Source organism: Hippopotamus amphibius, chromosome 9, assembly GCF_030028045.1.
Source record: "Hippopotamus amphibius kiboko isolate mHipAmp2 chromosome 9, mHipAmp2.hap2, whole genome shotgun sequence".
NCBI classification, from domain to species: domain Eukaryota; kingdom Metazoa; phylum Chordata; class Mammalia; order Artiodactyla; family Hippopotamidae; genus Hippopotamus; species Hippopotamus amphibius.
The window spans coordinates 118,952,504-118,973,410 of record NC_080194.1 but is presented as its reverse complement, the minus strand read 5'-3'; the positions used below and the strand labels follow the sequence as shown (position 1 = coordinate 118,973,410).

Sequence of the window (20,907 nt, the reverse complement as noted above, 5' to 3'; positions counted from 1 at the left end):
TTAAAAGTTTCATAAAAATGTTACAAATATGGCTACCTGTCTTAAGAACTTATTGGCAATTAAAGCATCAGGAGAGACATCATTTTGATGACATGTTGGACATGTATGTTCATCTGATTCCAAGAGTGCTGTCCTTATACCTGTGTACAAGATTTCAAATATTAACAAAAGCATAGTTTGGAACCCAATTTTTAACGAATGAATTAAAAACAGTTTACATGTGTTCAGTTACATTACTATTTTCCAAGCACACATCACTAATCATTTCTTAGATTAAGAAATTTAAAAGTAAAATTTCTTGCCTGATAGCACTCTCCTGCTCTAACTTCTCTCTACCTTAAAAACAGAAGTAATGGAATAAGCTAAACAAACACTTAAATCAAGAGAAAGGACATTCTTTCCCAAATACCATTCTCTTTGTTTGGCTAGTAAATGGAATATTATAGAGGAAAAAAAAACAGAAATAGAGATAGTCTAGAAAGAGACAAACATCATATGGCTAATATAGGGTCTTTAAAAAAGCATCACTTGGGAATTCCCTGGTGGTACAGTGGTTAGGACTCTGCACTTTCACTGCCGAGGGCCTGGGTTCAATCCCTGGTCGGGAAACTAAGATCCCACAAGCCCCATGGTGCTATTAAAAAAAAAAAAAAAAAAAAAAAAAGGCATCACTAGAAAAGGGCATTTTCTAGTGCCCTTTTCAGAAGCATTATTCAGGCAAGGAAATAAGAGACACCTATAGCATAGCAGGTTAAGAATGAATACTAAATTATAGATGCACTGATTATGCTTCAAGTGTAGTAAGAAACCCAATTATAAGCAGTTTGTTAAATTCAAGACACACTCTGAAACAAGTCTTAAGTGACCTCTTCTTGACCTCTTCTTCAATGAAGAGACCCCATAACAAAGATCTGTATTCCAAAACTATCATTTTGGTTTTTTTTTATTTTTTTGGCTGTGCAGCATGCAGGATCTTAGTTCCCTGACCAGGGAATCCAACCTGCATCCCCTGCAGTGGAAGCACCGAGTCTTAACCACTGGACTGCCAGGGAAGTCCCCCAAAACTATCTTTAGAAATGAAAAAGACCAGAATAGGATTGAGCAATGATATTTTCAGATGACATCATTTTCATCTGGGTAAGAAGGGACAAACTTAACATAAGTGGCAGAAAAAATTCAAGTGCTAATATAATACAAATGACTCGAGAAAAAAATCACAAGTAATCCCCTGGCAAATGTTCAGTAATATGTTTACAGAGAGTAGTTCTCAATCATACTTAGGAATTTTAGAATAAGTATTTTTCACATTCCTAGAAAGGGACTTAAGTATCATTTAAAAATATTTCTGGAATATCTAAGGCCTAAAAGGCTTTTAAATTTCTGTATATCATTTAAAACACACAAGAAATAAAGATTCTACATTTTATAAAACCTCAGTAAAGTCACCCTGATGAAGGTAAAGAAGGTGGTCAATTCTAATATTTAAAAGGACAAAGAGGTTGTTGTTTAAAAAAAAAAAAGTAGCAACAAAAAGTTACTAAATGCCCACTGATGAATTTATCAATAATTCATTTTATTATTAAAATATACAATAATGCTAAGAGCCTCTCCAAGGAGACACACATACTCTAAAATACATATAATCAAAGGTTCAACATTTCTTACATTCATCACAATAACTGTTTCCACAGCAGGGAATGACAACAGCATCAGTCATAATATCTTTGCAGATGAGACACAACAATTCATCTGGGATAGGATCATCTTCTTCTGAAGATGATGATGGTTCCTCTGGTAAAAAGGGTGGTTTTTCTTTTTTCCCAATCGCATATGCTTCTCTGTAAAAGAAGGTTTTAGTATTTTAATACTGGCAAAGAATTTCCAAAATATTTATATATTCTACTATACTATAACGGGAACTTATAATTCAGTATGATGTCAAATTAGTTTATACAAGTGTAGTACCTTCCAAAATAAGGGAGCAATTATGAACATCCTCCCCTAAGCAAAAAGATATAAAACAAACAAGTATAACAAAAAAAGAAAAAGATGCTATAAAAGTATCTAAAAGGATCTTAGAATCTACAACTCAAGGAACTGAGAAGTAAAGGCACACATTCAGTTCCAGAAAGTTATATTTATATGGCAAGAGATGGGATCTAAGCTTAAGCTATGTCAGTGCCCTCATCACTGTTTTCTCTAGCTTACCACGTTTCTTGGGGGGGAAAAAATTTTTTTTCTCCTCCATAGTCTAACAGTCCCCCAAACCTGTGAAGGTTCTAGTGTGAATACCACAATATGGGAAACTAAAATTGGTACTGACATTACACAATTAAGGCGGATAATTCAAGGCAAATATGTCACTAATCACACCAGTAAATAATAGCCAGAATTAGACTTCAAAACAGTGGTCTACTTATCCTTAATATTTTAAGAGAGATTAATCCATTTTAGTCAATTAGGAAATATTTATGACAAATAATTAGAATATATGTAAAAAATTTAAAGTAACACCTCATTAGATATTCGGGAGTCCATTTCCCGTAGAAATGTATTTTGCAGAAACGCTGGGTATTAAATATATTAAAAATAAAAAAACAAAATATGCTATTTTCAGACTTATCACCACTGCTTCTAACACCCCCATCTTCTCTGTAATTGGGCACATTTGTAAAACATATGAATTCCTAGAGAAATCCTTTCTATTTCATTCAGGAACAGAGTGTGTTCATCTCAATGCTGAAAATGAAAGAATCTCATCTGGACAGAGCAGGGTACCTTAGGTGTGTTATTTGTGTTGCAGTTGCTCCATAGACATCACCACGATTCCAGAAATAAGTGTCAATTTGCTTATGCCCCACTGTTCCCAATTTGTGAAAGAGGAGTCTCCCACTGCCCAAAAGAGAGAAAAGGGGGGAAAAAAAAAGAGAGGAGAACAGAGGATAGAAAAAGAAACAGAAGAAGAGTCTGAGTTGCTTATCAGTGGTGTTAGTGGAGGGTGAAAGTTTCATTTAAAATACTTGGTTTCCCATTTTCCCCAGTATTTGCTGTGTGTTTGGCACAAATGGGCTTTTGTATTTCAGTATTCAAAAAAGCAATGAAGTTAATTATTAGTAGGGGTTCACAGGTGATGTTAATTTTCCCAACACAAATTTCTATTTAAATACTTTTACATCTACATATTATTATATTAAGATGAAGCGGTCTGCTCTTAAATTGTGTCTGTAAAAGTCATCAATTTCAACCTAAAGCTGTCTGGAAGCATGTATGAAATGTCTGAATTAGAAACAGCATAACAACAAACTGCTCTAAGATGAACCACAAAAACACAGGATGGTAGACTGATAAAAAATAGATGGGCGTGAAGTTGACAAACTGAGCAGGGTTGGGAGTTTAGGCAAACATTAATTCTTATCTGTGATCTGAAAAAATGTATTTACTCAGAAACAATGTATTTACCTACTCAAAAACACAATCTTTTTTCAGTATCACTCCATAAGCATAGCCATTTTCATTGTTCTTATCTGCTCACCACATCTGACAATATAGCATGAAGCTGAGGAAAACTGTGTTTAAAATATTTTGTCATTGAGAACATGGACATCTATTCTCTAAATTGATGTTTCTCAAGGTATGCCCTAAGGATCCCCTAACCTAATAATCTCCTGGAGGACTTGTTAAAAATGAAGAATCAGAGTCCCGTCATATAATCCCGGGGAGGAAGGGGGGACAAGGGACCCAGATTGTTCAACACACTTCTGCAAGAGATTCCTATGCATGATAAAGCTAGAGAACCATAGTCCAAAGAACACTTAATATTGTGTTTTATACTGTGTGAGTTTGCAACTGTTGAGGGTAATCAAAAAAGTAATTAAATGTATTAATAAAAGCAGATATAAAATCGGAAGTTATCTAGTTGAATTATGCCACTAGGTTTACTGTCAATAAAAACTGGTTCATAAAATAAAACCTGAAAACACATTAAAAATAAACATTAAGGTATAGCTTATAGAGCTATAGGTGATCTGAACTAATGGTTTATAAAATAAACCATACTTCAGAATCTTAAGACTTACACAGTATATCCAAACTTATTCAAGATACCGCAGTATTCCCTTTCATCTTGCCACTTAAATTTGCCTTGATATCTTGCAGAACTTTTATTCATAAGCCTCCTGTTTCCCAAAAAGTTTAAGATACTCGCAAATAGCATATAAGATTATGTGGGAGTATGTATGTGAATGAGGAAGAAAGCAGGGAATGACAGAAAAAGAAAAATTAGAAGACCACAAGGGAAGTGGCACTCACTGGCAACAAAAACCCCCAAATCCATTTTAAATTTGCTTTAAATGGAGCAGACTGCAGCCTCTCATTCCTAATACAGAAATGCAACATGTGGAAACTAAGTCTTAGTATACAATGTTCATAAGGAATCCAAGTAGCCAATTTATAAGCCCAAGATTAAATAAAACACTATCACCTGGACTGACTGCAGTCTCCACAGATCATACCTAATTTGAATACTTACGCATCTATAGTTGGTATTGCATATTTTCCAGTGTTGGTAAGCATTGCACCTTTCATGTTAGGATCTTTCACTTCCATCATAAAACTCCTGGGAATTCCAGTGCTCTTTTTAATCCTAGGACCAGATTCAAAGTTCTTATCCTATACATATGGGAAAGGAGAAAAGAGGAAGAGAAAAAGCAGTTACCTTTATTTAATATGAGCTAACACGCACTGCTAACTGCTTATATTATTTGTAGTGCTTTACATGTATTATCTCATTTAATCCTCACAACAGCCATGTGAGGTAAGCACTATATTATCTCCATTTCACAGAGGAGAAATAACAGGCTTAGAGAAATCAAGTAACTTGCTCACTCAGTGGCAGTGTCAAGATTTGAAGCCAGGCAGTTTGGCTCTAAAAGTAGTGTTCATTTGCCATTGTAGTGGAAAAGGCAGTATTTACCAAGAAAAATAACACAGCTAAGAAAAAATTTTAAGAGAAATAAGGTGTATCATAGTTTGTACTTTGAACTTACCCCATTTGTTGGGCAATTCTTAATATAATGGCCAGGTTTACCACAACGGAAACAAGTATATGATGGAGGTGGTGGACCTAGAGGTTTCTTCATGTAACTGAAAGGGGAAAAAAAAATTACATGTACACAAAGACTTGAAAAAAATGATTTTGATATGGGGGTGGGGGGATCCACCCCAAAGTACCTATTAGTATAAAGTATTTATGAACTTACTTGATTGGGTCGTATTCATGGCCAGATTGCGACATCATTGCTTTAATTTTATCTTCTTCAGAAGCATTGGCTTCAGCCAGATTGGCAGTCTGTTTAACAGGTAATTATTTGACACACACATTAGAAACACATTTAAGACCACACAGCCAAAGACAACACCACTCATCCTGTAAAGAACAGTATCTAATCTTGCATTAAAAAAACATCTATTTACAAGTATAACCTAGAAGAGGCACTGGGAGTTCCTTAGGTCATTACATGATGTTTGGGTGTCTACGGGGCTGAAGAAAGTCTTTCTGGGAGCACTCAAACCTTAGACCCTGTCTGTATCTTACATTAAGATTTGTATACCACACTTCTAAGAGTTAAAAACTGAGATTAAAATAGGAGAGAAACACTTGATGTTTTTAAATCTTAAAAATAATTCAAGTGTCACAGCATTAAACATCAAATGTGAAGCATACAATCTGAAGGTAGCGTTGGGGGTAGGACAACTGAACATATTATGCAGCCCATACTAGAAGTCAGAAGACTCTCTAGGTAGTGGTGTCAAATTTCAAATTAAATGCAAAGCACATGCACTAAGCATTCAAATTTTAAATCCAACTTTCCAAAGATTCATGAACTTCATCTTTAAGGTATTACATACAATAGTCTAGATATAAGCAGGGTCTAAGGGAATGAGTCCTAACAACCTGAACTTCAAGCATCTAGCACTCATATCAGCCATTCATTACATTTTAGCTTTACATTCATCCACAAAACAAGCAACCAGTTTTAACACTTTATTGTAATTTTATATACAAAGAATGCTTAACATTAACAGAGCTTAGAACAACAGCAACATTTACAGAAAACTGGATTACAGATGTCGAACAACTAATTTGTTTGAACCCAAACATTAACTTACAAATAGTTAAAAAAAAAAAAAAAAGCCCCCAAACCTCCAAAGCTTCACAACTGCTTCCCACAAAGAAACAATGGTAGGAAAAGACCAAAACTCAAATATGGTCCTTACAGTACACATGAATTAAAGCAGTGAACTATAAGTTGCTAAAGATGTTAACTCTATGCTAAACCACTTTGCATTGAAAATTATAGATTGGTTTTAGCCCACTTCATGTTTTAGAATCACCAACTTTAATGTTTACTTTTCCCACAACAGGAGTTTAAAAAGCTGTATTTGTTACCAGGACATTGTGGGGATACATTCTACGGGATAAGGACAAAACCTATAACAAAGCCAAGGACAAGATAGGGACAGCACTAATGGAAAACTCATCTAACTTGTTAACCTTGGTTGCTAAATTTGGTTTTACATTTCTGATAGCAGGGAGAAAAGGATTTTTGGAAAACTGGAAAACTTCCTTCTTGGCCCTCAAAAATCTGCCTATTCTATAATATTTGCCTTTTTTCCCCTAAAAGCACAATTTGCAAACTAAGTCTACTGTTTTAAAACTTAATCCATCACTAGTGCTTTCCCAAACAAAAGGTACACATTGTTGAGCAGAAAATTGCAAGCAATCTTAATCGCAAAACATGGCATATACAATGATTTCAGGAGGTAACAATTTGCCCCTCTGCCAAACATATACATTGGTATATTCCTGCAAACAACTTTATACATTTACACAATTCATGTAGTCTGTGTTCAAACAAATTAAGTTGTTTAAAACTTTTTCTAATGCAGACAGACCACAAGTCTATAGCATAAAGAAACAATTGTATCACATTTAAAATGTTGACCTTCAAGGGATCAATTCAAATATATTCAAGAAATAACCACGCAATCGTCCGCGTAAAAGGAAAGCTTCTATTTTGGCTGCTTAAAGTCCACATAATTTACAGCCAAAACCAGGGAATTCCTCCAGAAATTTGTTAAGTTTCCAATGTATAATTAAACAAAATGTATGAGGGAAAAAAGCGAGTAAGTGTAGCTTCATGTGTTTCTTCTGTCTTGAAGATGAACAATACTCCAACATTACGGTGAAGCTGACAAAATACTCCCCCTATCTTCTCAAAACGGCAACTACTCTTTACAGGATAGTAACAATCCGTACAACGTGTCTGCAAAATCTCTCTCCCCCAACCCCTTAAAACATTGTTCCACATTAAAAAAAAAAAAAAAAAAAAAAATACGATGTTAGAAAAAGATTTATATTTTCAAGAATATATATATATATATATATACCTTTGTAAGCTGGGCCAGAGAAATAGACGCAGAAGAGTCATCAATCTGTTCACAAAAAATTAAACACACATTCAAGTTCCACACTGAAAACATCTGAAAGTGATCATTTAGCTCCTAGTGTCACTTAATGTTCAAATATTGGGCATTTTTCTTAGAAGTTTCCTTTTCTAAAGAATGTTCTCTTGTTTTAAAGCTGAAATGTAGCTCACCCCACTTATTCTTCTCCACACATCTCACATACAGTAAAGGCTAATGGTTGAGGGGGACTCAATTGCAATGAGAAAACAGGCTAAAAAAAGCATATCACATAGGAGAGCTGTTCAAAGTGGTGATTTAATACTAAATAAGAGCCCCACGTCTATCAGTGGTCTCTAAATTTGATAATGCTCAAGACAATGTACACTAGAAGAGAGAATAAGAAATCTTTCTAACTTTCCTGTAACACCTTTATATAACATTGTAAAAACAAACAGCTCTTTAAAGGCTGGGGGGCGGGGGGGGGGGGGGGGGGGGAGGGGGGGGGGGATAGAATTGCTTTAATAAAACAGTACCCAGATAATTGCTACTTTTTTCCCTCTTTTTTTTTGAGTATGTACTGCTCAGCTCTGAATAAGTTGGTTTATTCTCCCATACAAAGAGTAACAATAGCTAATCTTGCCAAAGAACTCACAGCTTTATCAGGGCAAAGATGTTAAGCCAAATAAAGGAAACAAAAGGTACCCCCAGGCAGGGCAAACAGAGCAGTTACAAGGATGGTCTTTAATATGCAGAGAAAAGAAAGTTAATTTAATCAAATGGAGCAAGTATTAAACATGGAAATAAGAGAGCTTTATAAAAATGTATTTTCAAATATGACATTTAAAACCTCATTATGGTAACCCTGAAATATGTTAATATCAGTTTTTAGAAAGTGTTTATGTATGTGTGCATACACACACCTTCCGCATGTAACTCTAAAGATATGATTTCCCTACAAGTGTACCAAAGTGAAAACATTATTAGCTTCCTATGCAGTAAGTGGGTTGCTTATTCAACATGTTATAAACTTCTCATGCATTATTGGTCAGAACTCTTCTTTAAAATGGAGAGAATGTAACAAGATGTTTGGATCAAAGAAAAAAAAGTGAGTCTTCATCATGTATTTTTCAAGTATTGCAGAGAACAAACAAAAGCAGCATTATCTTAGAGCCCCAAATAGAAATGTAACCAGTTTTAATATGAAGTTCTTAGCCCAATGCCCACCACAGCAGTGATTCAACAAACGGGAAAAAAAATGATGTTGGCTAAATTTAAAATACATCTTATAAATATCTTAAGAGTTTTAAAAATTAGTTTGATGGATATTATCACTGGGATGTTTATTTAAATAAAAGGTTCTTAGCTCCACATTGAGGGACTGTAGAGTCCATAATGCACTAATCCCACATACATCCCTAGCCATACAATCCACCAGTGGGTTCTCACTCTTGTGCAGCTTTGAAGTGTTCTTTCCTTAAAGAATGAGTATCTCAAGAAGTAAATTTTAAAAAGAGAACTGGAAGAACACATAAATAGCCTATATTTATCCAGAATAAATTCTGACCTATTCAATCTATTTTGGAGAGGGTAACATTTCATTGATATATCAACCAGGAGTTAAATGAATTTTAAGAAACAAGAACTGAACTGCTGTCAGTCAATGAAACAAATTAACGGCCTTTAAAAATAGCTTATTACTATCTAGAACATGCATACTGATCATTTCCTTAGAAAGAAAACAATCAGTTATATTACCCTTTTCTACTGCTGGAACTAAAAAAACTCACATTTTTTGTTCTTCCCACTCCTAAAATATAATTCTCTTTTTGTTATTATGCCAGGCTTTCCTATCCTTTCTTTTAGCCTTCTGCCGACTTGTTATTAGTAGCGGATGTTTATCTAGTTAAAAGTGGTTTCAGATATTCAACAGGACCTAAAACACTTTTTCCCATTAAATAATCCCTATAACACTTTTAATACCTTATAATACACAGGTCAAGTTTACCACAAATTTAGAAAGGCATCCAATTGTTTTCTACTTATAGAAAAGTACTAAGAAATAAGTGTAAAATGCTGACAAGAAATGGTTTAAAGACAACTAGAAATTTATAGGTACTAAACATCAATAAATATAGTAACTTTCAGATTTTAAAAAAACCCTACTTAAAAAAAGTAGTCTCCAAAAATACTGATTAACGCACACTGCAGACATCATTAAAATTAACCCACATCCCTACATCTAATTTGTGGTCTTGCTTCTGGGAGCAAGAATCTGAGCTCTTTTATGTCAACTATACTAGCTTGAAATTAAGGGATCTAACAAAATGTAAGCAGGGAGAACCCACAGCTCTGGAGCACCAACACAGGAGGATGACTACGAACAACAAAGCTGTGGGACATAGAAACAGTCATCCTTGATTACAGGCGGCTTAAGTTGCCAAAAATGTACATACATTTACTTTTACTAATCAGAATTTTAAAATCTAGTTTAGTGACTCGGCCTTAACTGGCTTTTGTGAATGTGCACAATACACATAAGTCTCCTAAGGTGGGCACTAATTACGCTTTATGAATATATCCTCTCAAATCTTCAAAGTCAGCAAAGGCACCCCAAGCAAATAAATGGTGGGGATATTAAGTTACCTAATGTCTCCACTTAATATTATTCTACCTAAAAACAAAAAAACTAAAAACAAAGCCACTTTCATAGTTATTTTTTTAAAAAAGAAGAAAGAAAAGAGAAACCTAAATAAGCATAAAATAAACTGCTTCTTATAAGTATAATACAGACATGCCAGGGAACACACAAGGCTAAAAGAATGTTAACTTTATTTATGAACATGTGATCTGTGTTTATACACATGCTAATAAACAAAAAGGAAATAATTGTTTTCAAGAAATAAAACTTCATCTGAATTAGTTTAAATACTATATAAAATGTACTTTATACAAAATGTGTTACATTAACTACTACAGTCACCAGTATAGTCAATCTAATTTGTGCTAGCATTTGGATACATAAAAATCAGTTTTAAACCAATCACCAGCAAAACAGAAACTTGTGGACAGTCTTTACAGCATTATGCTTAAAAACCAAAAAAAGCCCCCAAAACCAAAAAAAAAACACCCCCAAAAAACCAAAAAAAAAAAACACCCCCCCAAAACCAAAAAACCCCCATATACCCCAAAGAAGGAAAAAAAAAAACCCCAAACACTAAGAGTTTTGATTTTTGAATCACTATATTTAGTTCCATGAGAACTAAAGGCCATAGAGAACAAGTCCAAAGTTCAGATATTCTATGTTATCATGTTCAAGATCCAATGATCCAAGGTTAGTGAAATGCCTGATACACAATTAAAAGATCAGTAGTATTTTAAAAGTATAAAGTTGAAACAGCAAGCAATACCCTTAAATTCTACTTGAAGATTTCAGACATCTTGTACTGTGTACAAATCAAGCCTGAGCAGTCAAATGTTTAGAGAACCATTACGTTTTACAGAACCCAATTACTACAGATCTCTGTTCTGAAACAAATGTTTCACCCCACAACTTAGGAATGCTGCTACTTTTTACTTAAAAGCTCAAAGTCAAAATGGTGTCATACTTAAGGTTACTAAGATGTTATCCTGGTTAAGCAGTTACCTTTGATAAACTACAGCTTTCAGTTAGCTTACGATTAATGCAGCATTTTAATATCTTTAAGAGGGAAATACGTTAATTTGGATAACTGCACAGACTAGAAGACCACTATTAAAACTTGAGAACGAGGTACTCAATTGTATAAAATCATCAACAAGACATTGATATACTTGTAGGGGGCCCAATTCCAGATTTCAATTTACAGTACAGATATAAACAAAGAACAGGAGCTCAAAATTGCCAAATAAAGCAAAACTAAATAATAAAAGCTGCATCAATGGTCTCTGGAAAGCTCTTTTCTATGATGTGTCTGAAATTGGAGAAAGCATCAAACCTTAAACATATGCTTTGGATGTTGCTAATGCATTTTTCAAAGCAATCCATCAGGCAGAAAAAAAACCAGAAACCAAAAAAAAAGGAAAAAGAAAAAGAAAAAGAAAAAAAACCAAAACCAAAAACCAAAAAAAACTAAGTGATACAACGTGAAAATGGCAAAATATACACTCCAAACATTTTTTTATTGCAAGAAACAAAAAGCACACAACAGCCTGTACATACAAAATACTAACTATAGACAGACAGATGTAGAACATGTTACCATGTTCATTAGTGTAAAACCTACATGATCTAAAGAGGATCATACATTAACTGTGCAACACAGCGTCATACAGGGAGAACGCTATCATATTTAATATGAAACAGTGTTTCTGGGCACAAATTACCCATTTCTACAAAATAAAGTGTGCAAATTATGCCATATATATCCATATTCAACTGAGCTGTCATCCAAATACATTTTATTTACAATATGTACTATGATCAGTTGGATATTAAGTTCTAAAATGATTTACTTCACTGCTACATTATAAAGGTAAAAGCAATGTGTAGAAAAAGTGTGAGATTGTGTTTTTACATACTGCTTTTGAAGTTCCCATCACTGGTTCAGTTCGACTTCTAAAAAGACAAAAAGAAAAACAGCATCAGCTCTCTGTGAGTAGCTATTAATGAAGTTTTGTGCTAAAAACATCTCTCTCATCACACATTTTTAGAAACAATTTTTCCTTGGTACAAAGACTGAAAAACAGCCAATTTCAGAAGTAATAAATATACTACCTTGATTAATCTTTACTACCTTTGAACAGTTTAGAGCAATCCCCAAACTTTTTGGCACCAGGGACCTGTTTCATGGAAGACAACTTTTCCATGGAATAGGCAGCGGGGCTGGAGGGGGGCGGGGGGTCAGGTGGTACTGTGAACAGCCTGGTTCCTAACAGGCCACAGACAGCTACCCGTCTGCAGCCCGGGAGTTGGGGACTCCTGGTTTAAGATACATTTCTGGTTTAAAAAAAAAATTCCATACCAGGGAATTCTAGAATAGATGTGCATCTTGCCACTTAAACGTTTTCTGAGCAGTATGAGAATTTTGTTATTTAAGAAACTCTGTGGTTGTTTCTTAATAGATTAAACAAATATATTGCTCCTCAGTTTCTTAATAAGTACAGATGTGAATTTTCATACATCAGATTTCCTTAAAGCAAGACCACTGTTGTTAACATTTTATAATTTGAATCCCTGAGAAACTGCTGTGCTCCAAAAACTAAATTTCAAATCCAGAAAGACAGGCTGGCAGTGTAATTTTTCAATAAAGTCTCAAGACAATGACCAAAGATTAAATAAGAATTCTGACTTTCAAAAAAAATCAACAGTCTGATGGAGTATTTTGGTTAAAAGTTAAATAAGTTGGTTATGGAGAATTGAACAAATTGACTTTTAAAAGTACATACACAATAAGCTCAAGAAGAAATTCCTTTAAAAGTCCACACAGGAAAGGGGACAAGGGTCGAGTTGCTAAAACACAACCTTTAAATGCTTAATTTTAGTTTCAAGTTTATGCTATCCTGACTATAGAGAAATGTTAGCATATGAAAAGTTTCTAAATTTGTGTATGATTTGGAAGTCCTGAGATAAAAATGAAGTTGTCATTTACTAGTATTTGCTCAACAAATTCAAGGGCACTTCATGAGGCAAGTATATTACTAAGGAAATCATATACGTAGTGAACTTATATGCAATTCTTTAAGAGGCAACTATTTTTCCAAGTATTGATACTTTAAACAATTCTCTCCCCAAAGTCTCTGAATATCAAAATATTTACTGAAATCGAATGTTTGCTATTGTTTTAAAAAGCACTTGGTAAATTAAGGAATAACTTCACACTAGATTCTAGGAATTAATTCTTCCTTTATAATGTCTCAAAATGTTATAAAGTTAAAGGCACATAGTTCACTTGGTATTTACAGAAAAAAAATAAGTATTCAGCTTTTTAGGTTGTTATTATACCTAAAATATTACACAAAAGAAACTCCAAAAGTTAAGATACGGAATACAACTTTACACTAATGAGAATATTCTTAGAAAGAAAACTTGCCCACATGTGGTAAAGCTCCAGGAAATGACTTTATTTTACTTCAATTCCACGAACGCATTCCATTTCCTAAGACTGGCAAATTCCAGAATGTTTCATTGACCAAAGGCAGAATTTGCCAGAATTTCAAGTAAGGCTACCTCACTTCTAAGTAAAAATCACTACCCTTTAAATAGCTCAAGTTGCCACCCTTTCCACATATTATAATTATCACTATTAAAACTGCAAGAAAGCAGAGAAAGTTAAAGTTTTAATCCTGTCCCTTTAGTAAATTTCTTAAGCTCTAGATCACTCCTAAGATATTACTATGTTCTTACTCTAATAAAAGGCATTTACCACATGCCAGGCACTATTTAATTCCTACAACTCTCTGGAGTTAAATACTCATATCCCTATTTTATTTTGAGGAATGTGAGGCACAGACTTTAGGTAACTTACCCAAATACAACTTTATACAACTTGTGGGAAGCAGCAAATGGAGTCAAACCTAAGCCTGATTCGTCTGTGGTCATAAATCCTGTAAGTGCTACAGCTTCCCAACAAAAACCCCGTACTGATGACGAGCAAATGTTAGCATTACTGAATACTCCTGATGCTGACAAAATATTTAGGACAGATCTCTTAAGACACTTACATACATTTTCGTAGTGAAAAAATGGTAGGGGGAAACAGTGTGCAAGCAAATAAAAACCAAAGAAGGGGAAAGAATTATTTATTCACTAGTTTGAACATCATTTTCTTGTCTTTGTAAATATTACCTTTGTAGAACAAAAAGTCTTTCTCACAGCTCTTACTCCTAACTACAGGTTAAGTTAACTGGGGGAAGAAATCAGGAAAAAACAAACTCATCTTCATAATTTTAAGGATTAAGAAGACATATTCATTAGGGTAAAGTAATGAGTTCAGTTCTAAAATATACTGTTCTTTCTCACAAAATTAGAAGTATATTTTGAGAACTTAAAGACATGGGATTTAATACTTACATAACATATGTCTTGCTCGTAGATTTAACACCTCCAATAGGAATTCTTCTAACAATTACAGATGAATTCTTAGGAATTAGAGCATTATCATCAGTATATTCTGTAAATAAAAAGATAAAGATTTGAATTTCTACTTGGGATTTGGGTAAGTCATAGTCCTCAAGAATTAGAAAACTTCAACCAGATATAAATATCAAGGGAAAGATCTTATATATAAAGGAGCATTAATAACTACATGCTCCTTGCACCTAGATTACTGAAACTGTCAGAACAAATATCCAAAGCTGTAAGGGGTTTCTCTTCAAAGGACACCAAACAGCATCAGCAGGTTCTTGGCTCTGGCACCTCTACTTTTACGGAACCCCAAATCTCAGTAAGACTAAGTCATTCTCTATTTAGACAGTAATGCTGAACATCTGAACTACATGAGAAAAAGCTGTTATTTAGAATGAAAATATTCTCTCTCTCCTAGGCCCTAAACATGAGTACTACTGGGGAAGACAGACTGAAAAATTAAAACACATTTCAAATACAGAAAAAAGGGTTTTGTAATAAAGAACTAAAAGTGGATGCAACTTTGGATAGAATGTTGATTCAAGGAAGGCACCTCAGAGGAACTGACATGTGAGACTTAAAGACTAAGAAAGAAGCCAGCAAGATGTGCAAAAACAAAAAATGTAAAAAAATGACACATACAGGACAGAAGAGCTAAGGAAAATGAAAGAATGACTTGAAATACAGGTAGAAAGGTACAGATTATATATATTAATTTAAAGTACAACAGGAAGTCATTGATGGATTTTAAATAAAAATGATGACAATCTGATTTGTATTAAAAACAAAGATAATTCTGGTATCTAAGTGGAGGATGAACCTGCACAGGAACAAGAACAGAAACAGGGTGACTAATAAGGAGATAGCTGAGTAGTTCAGGTAAGAGAGAATAATGATCTGTTCTGGAATGTGACAGAGAAATCAGAGTCAGAATGTTTTGAGGTAGAAGAAGGCTTTCAGATGGATGTGGGGGCAGAGATGAAGGAGAAAGAGGAATGAGGCATGAATTCCTGGGTTTCTGGCTTAAGCAACTGGATGAACAGGGATGTTACTTTCTGAGAATACAAACAGGGAGGAAGAATTTTTCTCCCCTTTCGACTACTACCTGCGATACTTCTCTAAGAATGAAGTTAAAAAAAAAAAAAAAAAAAACTGGACCAATGAATTCAAGTATGGTAAAAAAAAAAAAAAAAAAAAAAGATTTGCTAGGAAAGGAATTTGTAAAATTACCAAAAAGAAAAATAATCCACTACAGGGAGATAGATGTAAAAATGTACCCATGTCCCTTAATCACACAATCAGCTATTAGGGTTCACTCTTTCAAGATTACTGAGTTTACCTGATTCACTTATGTTACTCAGCACCAAGTGGCTGCCTACCTCTGTTCTAACGATTTTAAGTTTATCACATAGGTAAGCACTTTAAGCTTTTACATATGTATCAGCTCTATTATGTTTAATCACACTATTACTATTTCCTGTTATAAACTAAATTGTTCAGGAAAGGACTCTTCAGTACATTTCAAGCAGGAAGCTATATTTTCACAAGTATCCAATTACAGTGATGCGATTTCCTAGATTTAGCATACCAATGTAAGACTACCATCATTATCTTTTGGATAGTTCAGCATAGTCCCCAATTCCAATCAAACTCTGAGTAAGAAAAATTGGGAGCAGGGAAGATGGGGTATCTTTAAAAAATTCTAGAAACAGAGCTTGGTGTCAGGACAGTTAAGCTTCTGACTACATAACAACTCTCAAAGAGTTCACTGTGGGAACAAATAGCAAACGTGTTCATAAGCTTTCCAAGACAACTTATTCATCTGATCAACACAGTGCCGTGTCAAGCTTACAGTCTGGTGCCCTGATGCCACATACTTTCTAATTTACCTTTTAAGGTACCTGAATTACATTAATGATTTCCTACCCTTAAAATACCTCTTCAATAAATAGTCTACTAGCTTCAAAAGACCCTCTGTATGCAACATGTCATTCTGGATCCAAAAACACGAAGACTATGGATGAAATGAAAAACAAGATGAATTTAAGAAATGGAGAAATAGTCTTTTGAAAATACTTCATCCTCAGCTTCCAAATCTTTCACACTAAGTTCAGAATAAAGGTTGTTTTGTTGTGGTGTTTTGTTTTGTTTGTTTTTTTTGGGGGGGGAATGCAAATAAGCAGAAAATTAGGGACACAAGTTTATACAGGAAAAACGATAATTTGAGATTCACTTTGAAACATATTCTAGAAATAAAGAAGCAGAATCTTTAAATCTAAAACATGAAATTCTGATTCAAGCATTTTAATCTAATTAAGATGTAAGACATGGACAGATTTCCAAAACTGTAAGGGATGTTTTATAGAAACATGATGGAAATATTAATTCAAACAAACTAAAGTGATCCAGTTTGGCATTCTTTCCTAGGCAATCTCGTAACTATGAAGTTACAAATATTTATTCTGTCCTCTTTAATTCATTGGATGCTGCTAAAACCAAGTGGCATTCTTACTCCATTGCCTTGTGACACTGGATACTATTTCCCATAAAACTAATTAAGTGCCTAGATATTTTTTTCTCTCCTAATATGAGGATCGCATAAGATGCAAATTTTCTCTTCTCTTAACCAATCTAATAGCAAAGCTTTCTTCAATAATGACAGTTCACAAATATACAAAAAATATGCTGCTGGGCAAAGCACTTCCCTGCTTTCAGCGTTTGTAAAAATAACGCATTTGGTGGAAAAGATGGACAAAGTCTAGACTTAAATGACTAAATTGTGTTATACTCCAGTCATATATGAAACTGCACAGTATATGATTAAAATTGCCTTAAATTCTCTAATTTCATTTTTATTTTCTTTCCTCTCATTCATTACGTATCACTAACATATCAAGATGGCCTAAGATTGATGTAAATCCATCTGTTTCGTTAAGTATGACTATAATGCTTAAAGGATGCTTTTGTGGCCTTAAAGAATATTTTAAGGTATTTTCTTTAATATTTTTAAAAGCTGTTTTTTGGCTATTCATGATCACCAACAATTTTTTCACATAATTACAACTACCAAAGCCTCACACGAAGTGTCCCTTATGTCTCATACATTCTCTGAAAAAAGGGGGGAAGTGGAGACTATTCTTTCACATGTTACTATTCTTTCACCTGTCATTGAGCATATGAAGTTCTCCCTTATTATTTTTGAGTTGTGATATGCCAGTAGTGCTGTTTGTTAACATAACACAATTATACTTATGTATGGATGTACTGAAAAATGGAAAACAGCTCTTGTACATGACAAGAGTTACCCTACCTACCCAACTATGTGCTAGACGTGGGGGACCCCCCCCCTTCTTCAACTGAAAGAACCCATGTTCCACCCTAAGCCAAATATCCTAACTAGAACTTCACTTTACTTATTCTCATCCCATCAATAAAACTCAAAAGACTGACCTATTAAAAACTACACATCAGCATTACAGTAATGAGAAAAAGAAACCAAAACAAGTTCAAAGCCATAATCTGAAAAGGCCATTGTCTCACATTCTCATAACTATGTTAAATTCTCAATATTACATAAAATGCTTTTTAAAAGGGAGAAACAACTTAAAGATTCCAATTAGTGGCTTATTTATACTCATATGGTAGCAGCTGACTATTTTTCAGTATCCTAGTATCAACATAATCCTGTAAAGTTTAGCAATTACTATTCTAAAAAAGAAAAATCTGTACTTTCGATCTTTATAAAATTGCTAAAGATTAAGAGCAATGTGATGAACTAAAAGTTCAACTACTTAATTACTGCATTACTAATTCTGGAACTCACACACAAGACAAAAGTGGTCACACCAGAACATACAAAGTTCCAAAAGCAATTCCAACATTCAAGACTGGCTGGATTAAATCCTCAAAAAGTGAGGATCTTTCTTCACAACAGGCAACTTCAAAATTAAAACTAAATCAATCAATCAATCAAATAAGTCAGGGGAGGGAGAAGAGGAGAACATAAAATTTGCCTTTAAACCTCCAAATGTGGTTAGGTTAGAAAGTTAGAGAAGTATCTCTCCTGTGCTGCTTTAACAAATAAGAAACCTTACTTATGCTCTCCTCCTCTCCTTCTGATGAAAAACAAGTTAGAAAACGCCCCGGGGGCCAGCACTCAAAGAACCGGGATGACACCCCCACCCTGTGCCACCAAAATCCTCGTTTTAAAAAAGCATTTGGGAGGAATCATCAGACTTGGGGATCGGCCTGTTCCAGAGGACCCAAGTACGCAGAAATCAAACAAGTCAGTTCAACTCCACGGCAGACTGCTGCAACCCTCGGCTATCAATGAAAGTTGTCCCCAAAGTGTTAGAACGCACAGTCCCACAAGAGACATAATGGCGGTTAGTCTCCTGCCAGGCACCTCGCCACCAGCATCTCTCTTCCACCAGCAAGGATCTGGAGCCCAGGCGGCTCTTACCTTCTTTCGTCTGCGCGTTGGTGATCTGCAGGTCGCAGTCGGCAGCTTTCAGCTTCTCTCTCCCCATAATCTGCTTCTTTAAGTCGCAGAGGGAGATGTGGAGCCCATCAAAAGTGACGGTATCATAGTTGAGTTTAGAGGAAAATTTATAATGCACACAGGACATGGTGCCAAAGGATTCCTAAGGTTCAGCGAGGAGACGTGGACACGCTCAATATGTGTATATTTATCAACTTAAGAGCAAGATATGTACACACACAAAACACTCAGAGACACCGAAGGACCCTAAGGCCTCAGTTTAAATACCCTCCCCAACCACAAGCAGGGGTTCGTAAAAACAATAATCCAGAACCCCCCGCCCCCCCCGGATATTCAGAACCGCTTCATGTGGGAGGAGGCGGACGAGGACCGGGCAGGGGGCAAGCGAGAATCCGCCAACGGGCACAATGTCACCCGGCTGGGTCCCCCTCGCTCATGCTAAGGGCCGGCAGGAGACGGGGGCAGGCGGTGCAGTCAGTAGCGATCAGTCCACACGTTAGAGTCCGAGTGACCCCGCGGGGTCAGGGGTCCATAGCGCGGCCGCACCTCCCGGCTGGTCTCTCTCTCTCTCTCTCTCCGTGGATGGGGGTGACCCAGGCCCCGGGAGAAGGTTGAGGGGAGACGGCCTAGGCCCGGAGTCCACAAGCGGCCTCTCGCCTCCTCCTGGCTTCCGGACGACCGGCGTCGGCTGCCCCAGGCCCAGGCCCCCCACCACGCACAGACCCCCTTGCGCCTGCTCCCCGGAGGCCACGGGCGGCCCCGCGGCCTAGGCCGAAACGCGCGGTCGGCGGAGGAGAGGCCTTCCCGCAGGCCGCCCCCGGCTCCGGCTCCGCCTCCCCCCCGCCGCCGCCGCCGCCGCCGCCAACGCCGCCTCAGACACAAAGCCGGTACTAGGCCTCGGCTAGGCCTCGCAGCGCCTCCTCACCACCCCGGGCCCCAGCCAGCGGCCGGGGGGGCTTCGGCGGACCCTGGCGACGCCGCCGAGGCTCCCTGACGCTTCCTCTTCGCCGAGTGCTCCGCGCTTCTCTCGCCTGGCGCTCCCGTCGCCTTTCGGCCCAGTACCGCGAGATTAGGCCCGGAAACCGCCGGGCAACGGCGAGGGCTCCGTCGGCTCCCTTTTTTTTTTTTTTTTTTTTTTTGGTTTCGCCCCCCTGCCGCTCTCGGGCCCTCACCCGGCGCCGGCGACACCTCCAAGCCAGGCACCACTATGGCGGACGCGGCCTGGCTTCGGGCGAGCGCCCCACTCCGGGGTCTCTTAAGCAGGGATTGCACGGGCGGCGCGCGCGGGGCGGGGCTGGCGTGCGCGGATAGGAGGGCCGAGGGGCGGGGCCTGTAGCGTCACAAAGCGCACCGGCTCGCCCACGTGACCCCGCGCTTTGTGACTCGCGAGCGCGGAACCTGAACCAGCCGGGAGAACGGAAGAAACCATCTGCCTCAAAGGGTGGGGGGGTTACAAAGAGGACCGGCTCACAGGATGGTTCCGGAGGGGAGCTCAGATTTCCGCTGCTGCCTTGCTGGTTTCCACTGCGAAGTGGCGTGCGGAGGGGCGGCAGGCTAACTCCCCCTTCCTCACAATCCCTACCGATTCCCCCCAGTTTAAGTAAGCATTATGGTTGCTATGCAGTAAACTATGGTCGCTATGTAAGCACCCCCCCCCCCACCAGCTTCCTCTTCCAACAAACCGGTTACCGAAAGCTCTTCCTAAGGAGAACTTCGGGAGCAGCCCCCGGCAAAAGCTGGTTATCACTACTGTAAAGATTCACTGAGCTCTTACTATGTGCTAAGCATGGGGCTAAGAGCTTTACCCTTCCAGGCTCTGGAGCCCAGATGTCTGGGT

General features: G+C 37.0%; 1 protein-coding gene across 2 annotated transcripts in view; it reads right to left on the bottom strand.

Moving 5' to 3' along the window:
• The window catches only part of RBBP6 (RB binding protein 6, ubiquitin ligase), a 32,436-nt gene extending 12,079 nt beyond the window's left edge, over positions 1-20,357 (bottom strand). For both annotated transcript variants that reach the window (XM_057748383.1, XM_057748384.1), the window contains exons 1-9: positions 19,032-20,357; positions 14,516-14,615; positions 12,025-12,061; positions 7,450-7,494; positions 5,259-5,347; positions 5,046-5,142; positions 4,529-4,668; positions 1,666-1,838; positions 37-140 (exon numbers count right to left, since the gene is read on the bottom strand). In XM_057748383.1, coding sequence (XP_057604366.1) covers positions 37-140; positions 1,666-1,838; positions 4,529-4,668; positions 5,046-5,142; positions 5,259-5,347; positions 7,450-7,494; positions 12,025-12,061; positions 14,516-14,615; positions 19,032-19,197 — 951 coding nt within the window. In that variant the 5' untranslated portion in view covers positions 19,198-20,357. The remainder of the gene's footprint in view (positions 1-36; positions 141-1,665; positions 1,839-4,528; positions 4,669-5,045; positions 5,143-5,258; positions 5,348-7,449; positions 7,495-12,024; positions 12,062-14,515; positions 14,616-19,031) is intronic.
• Between the last annotated feature and the right edge of the window lie 550 nt (positions 20,358-20,907).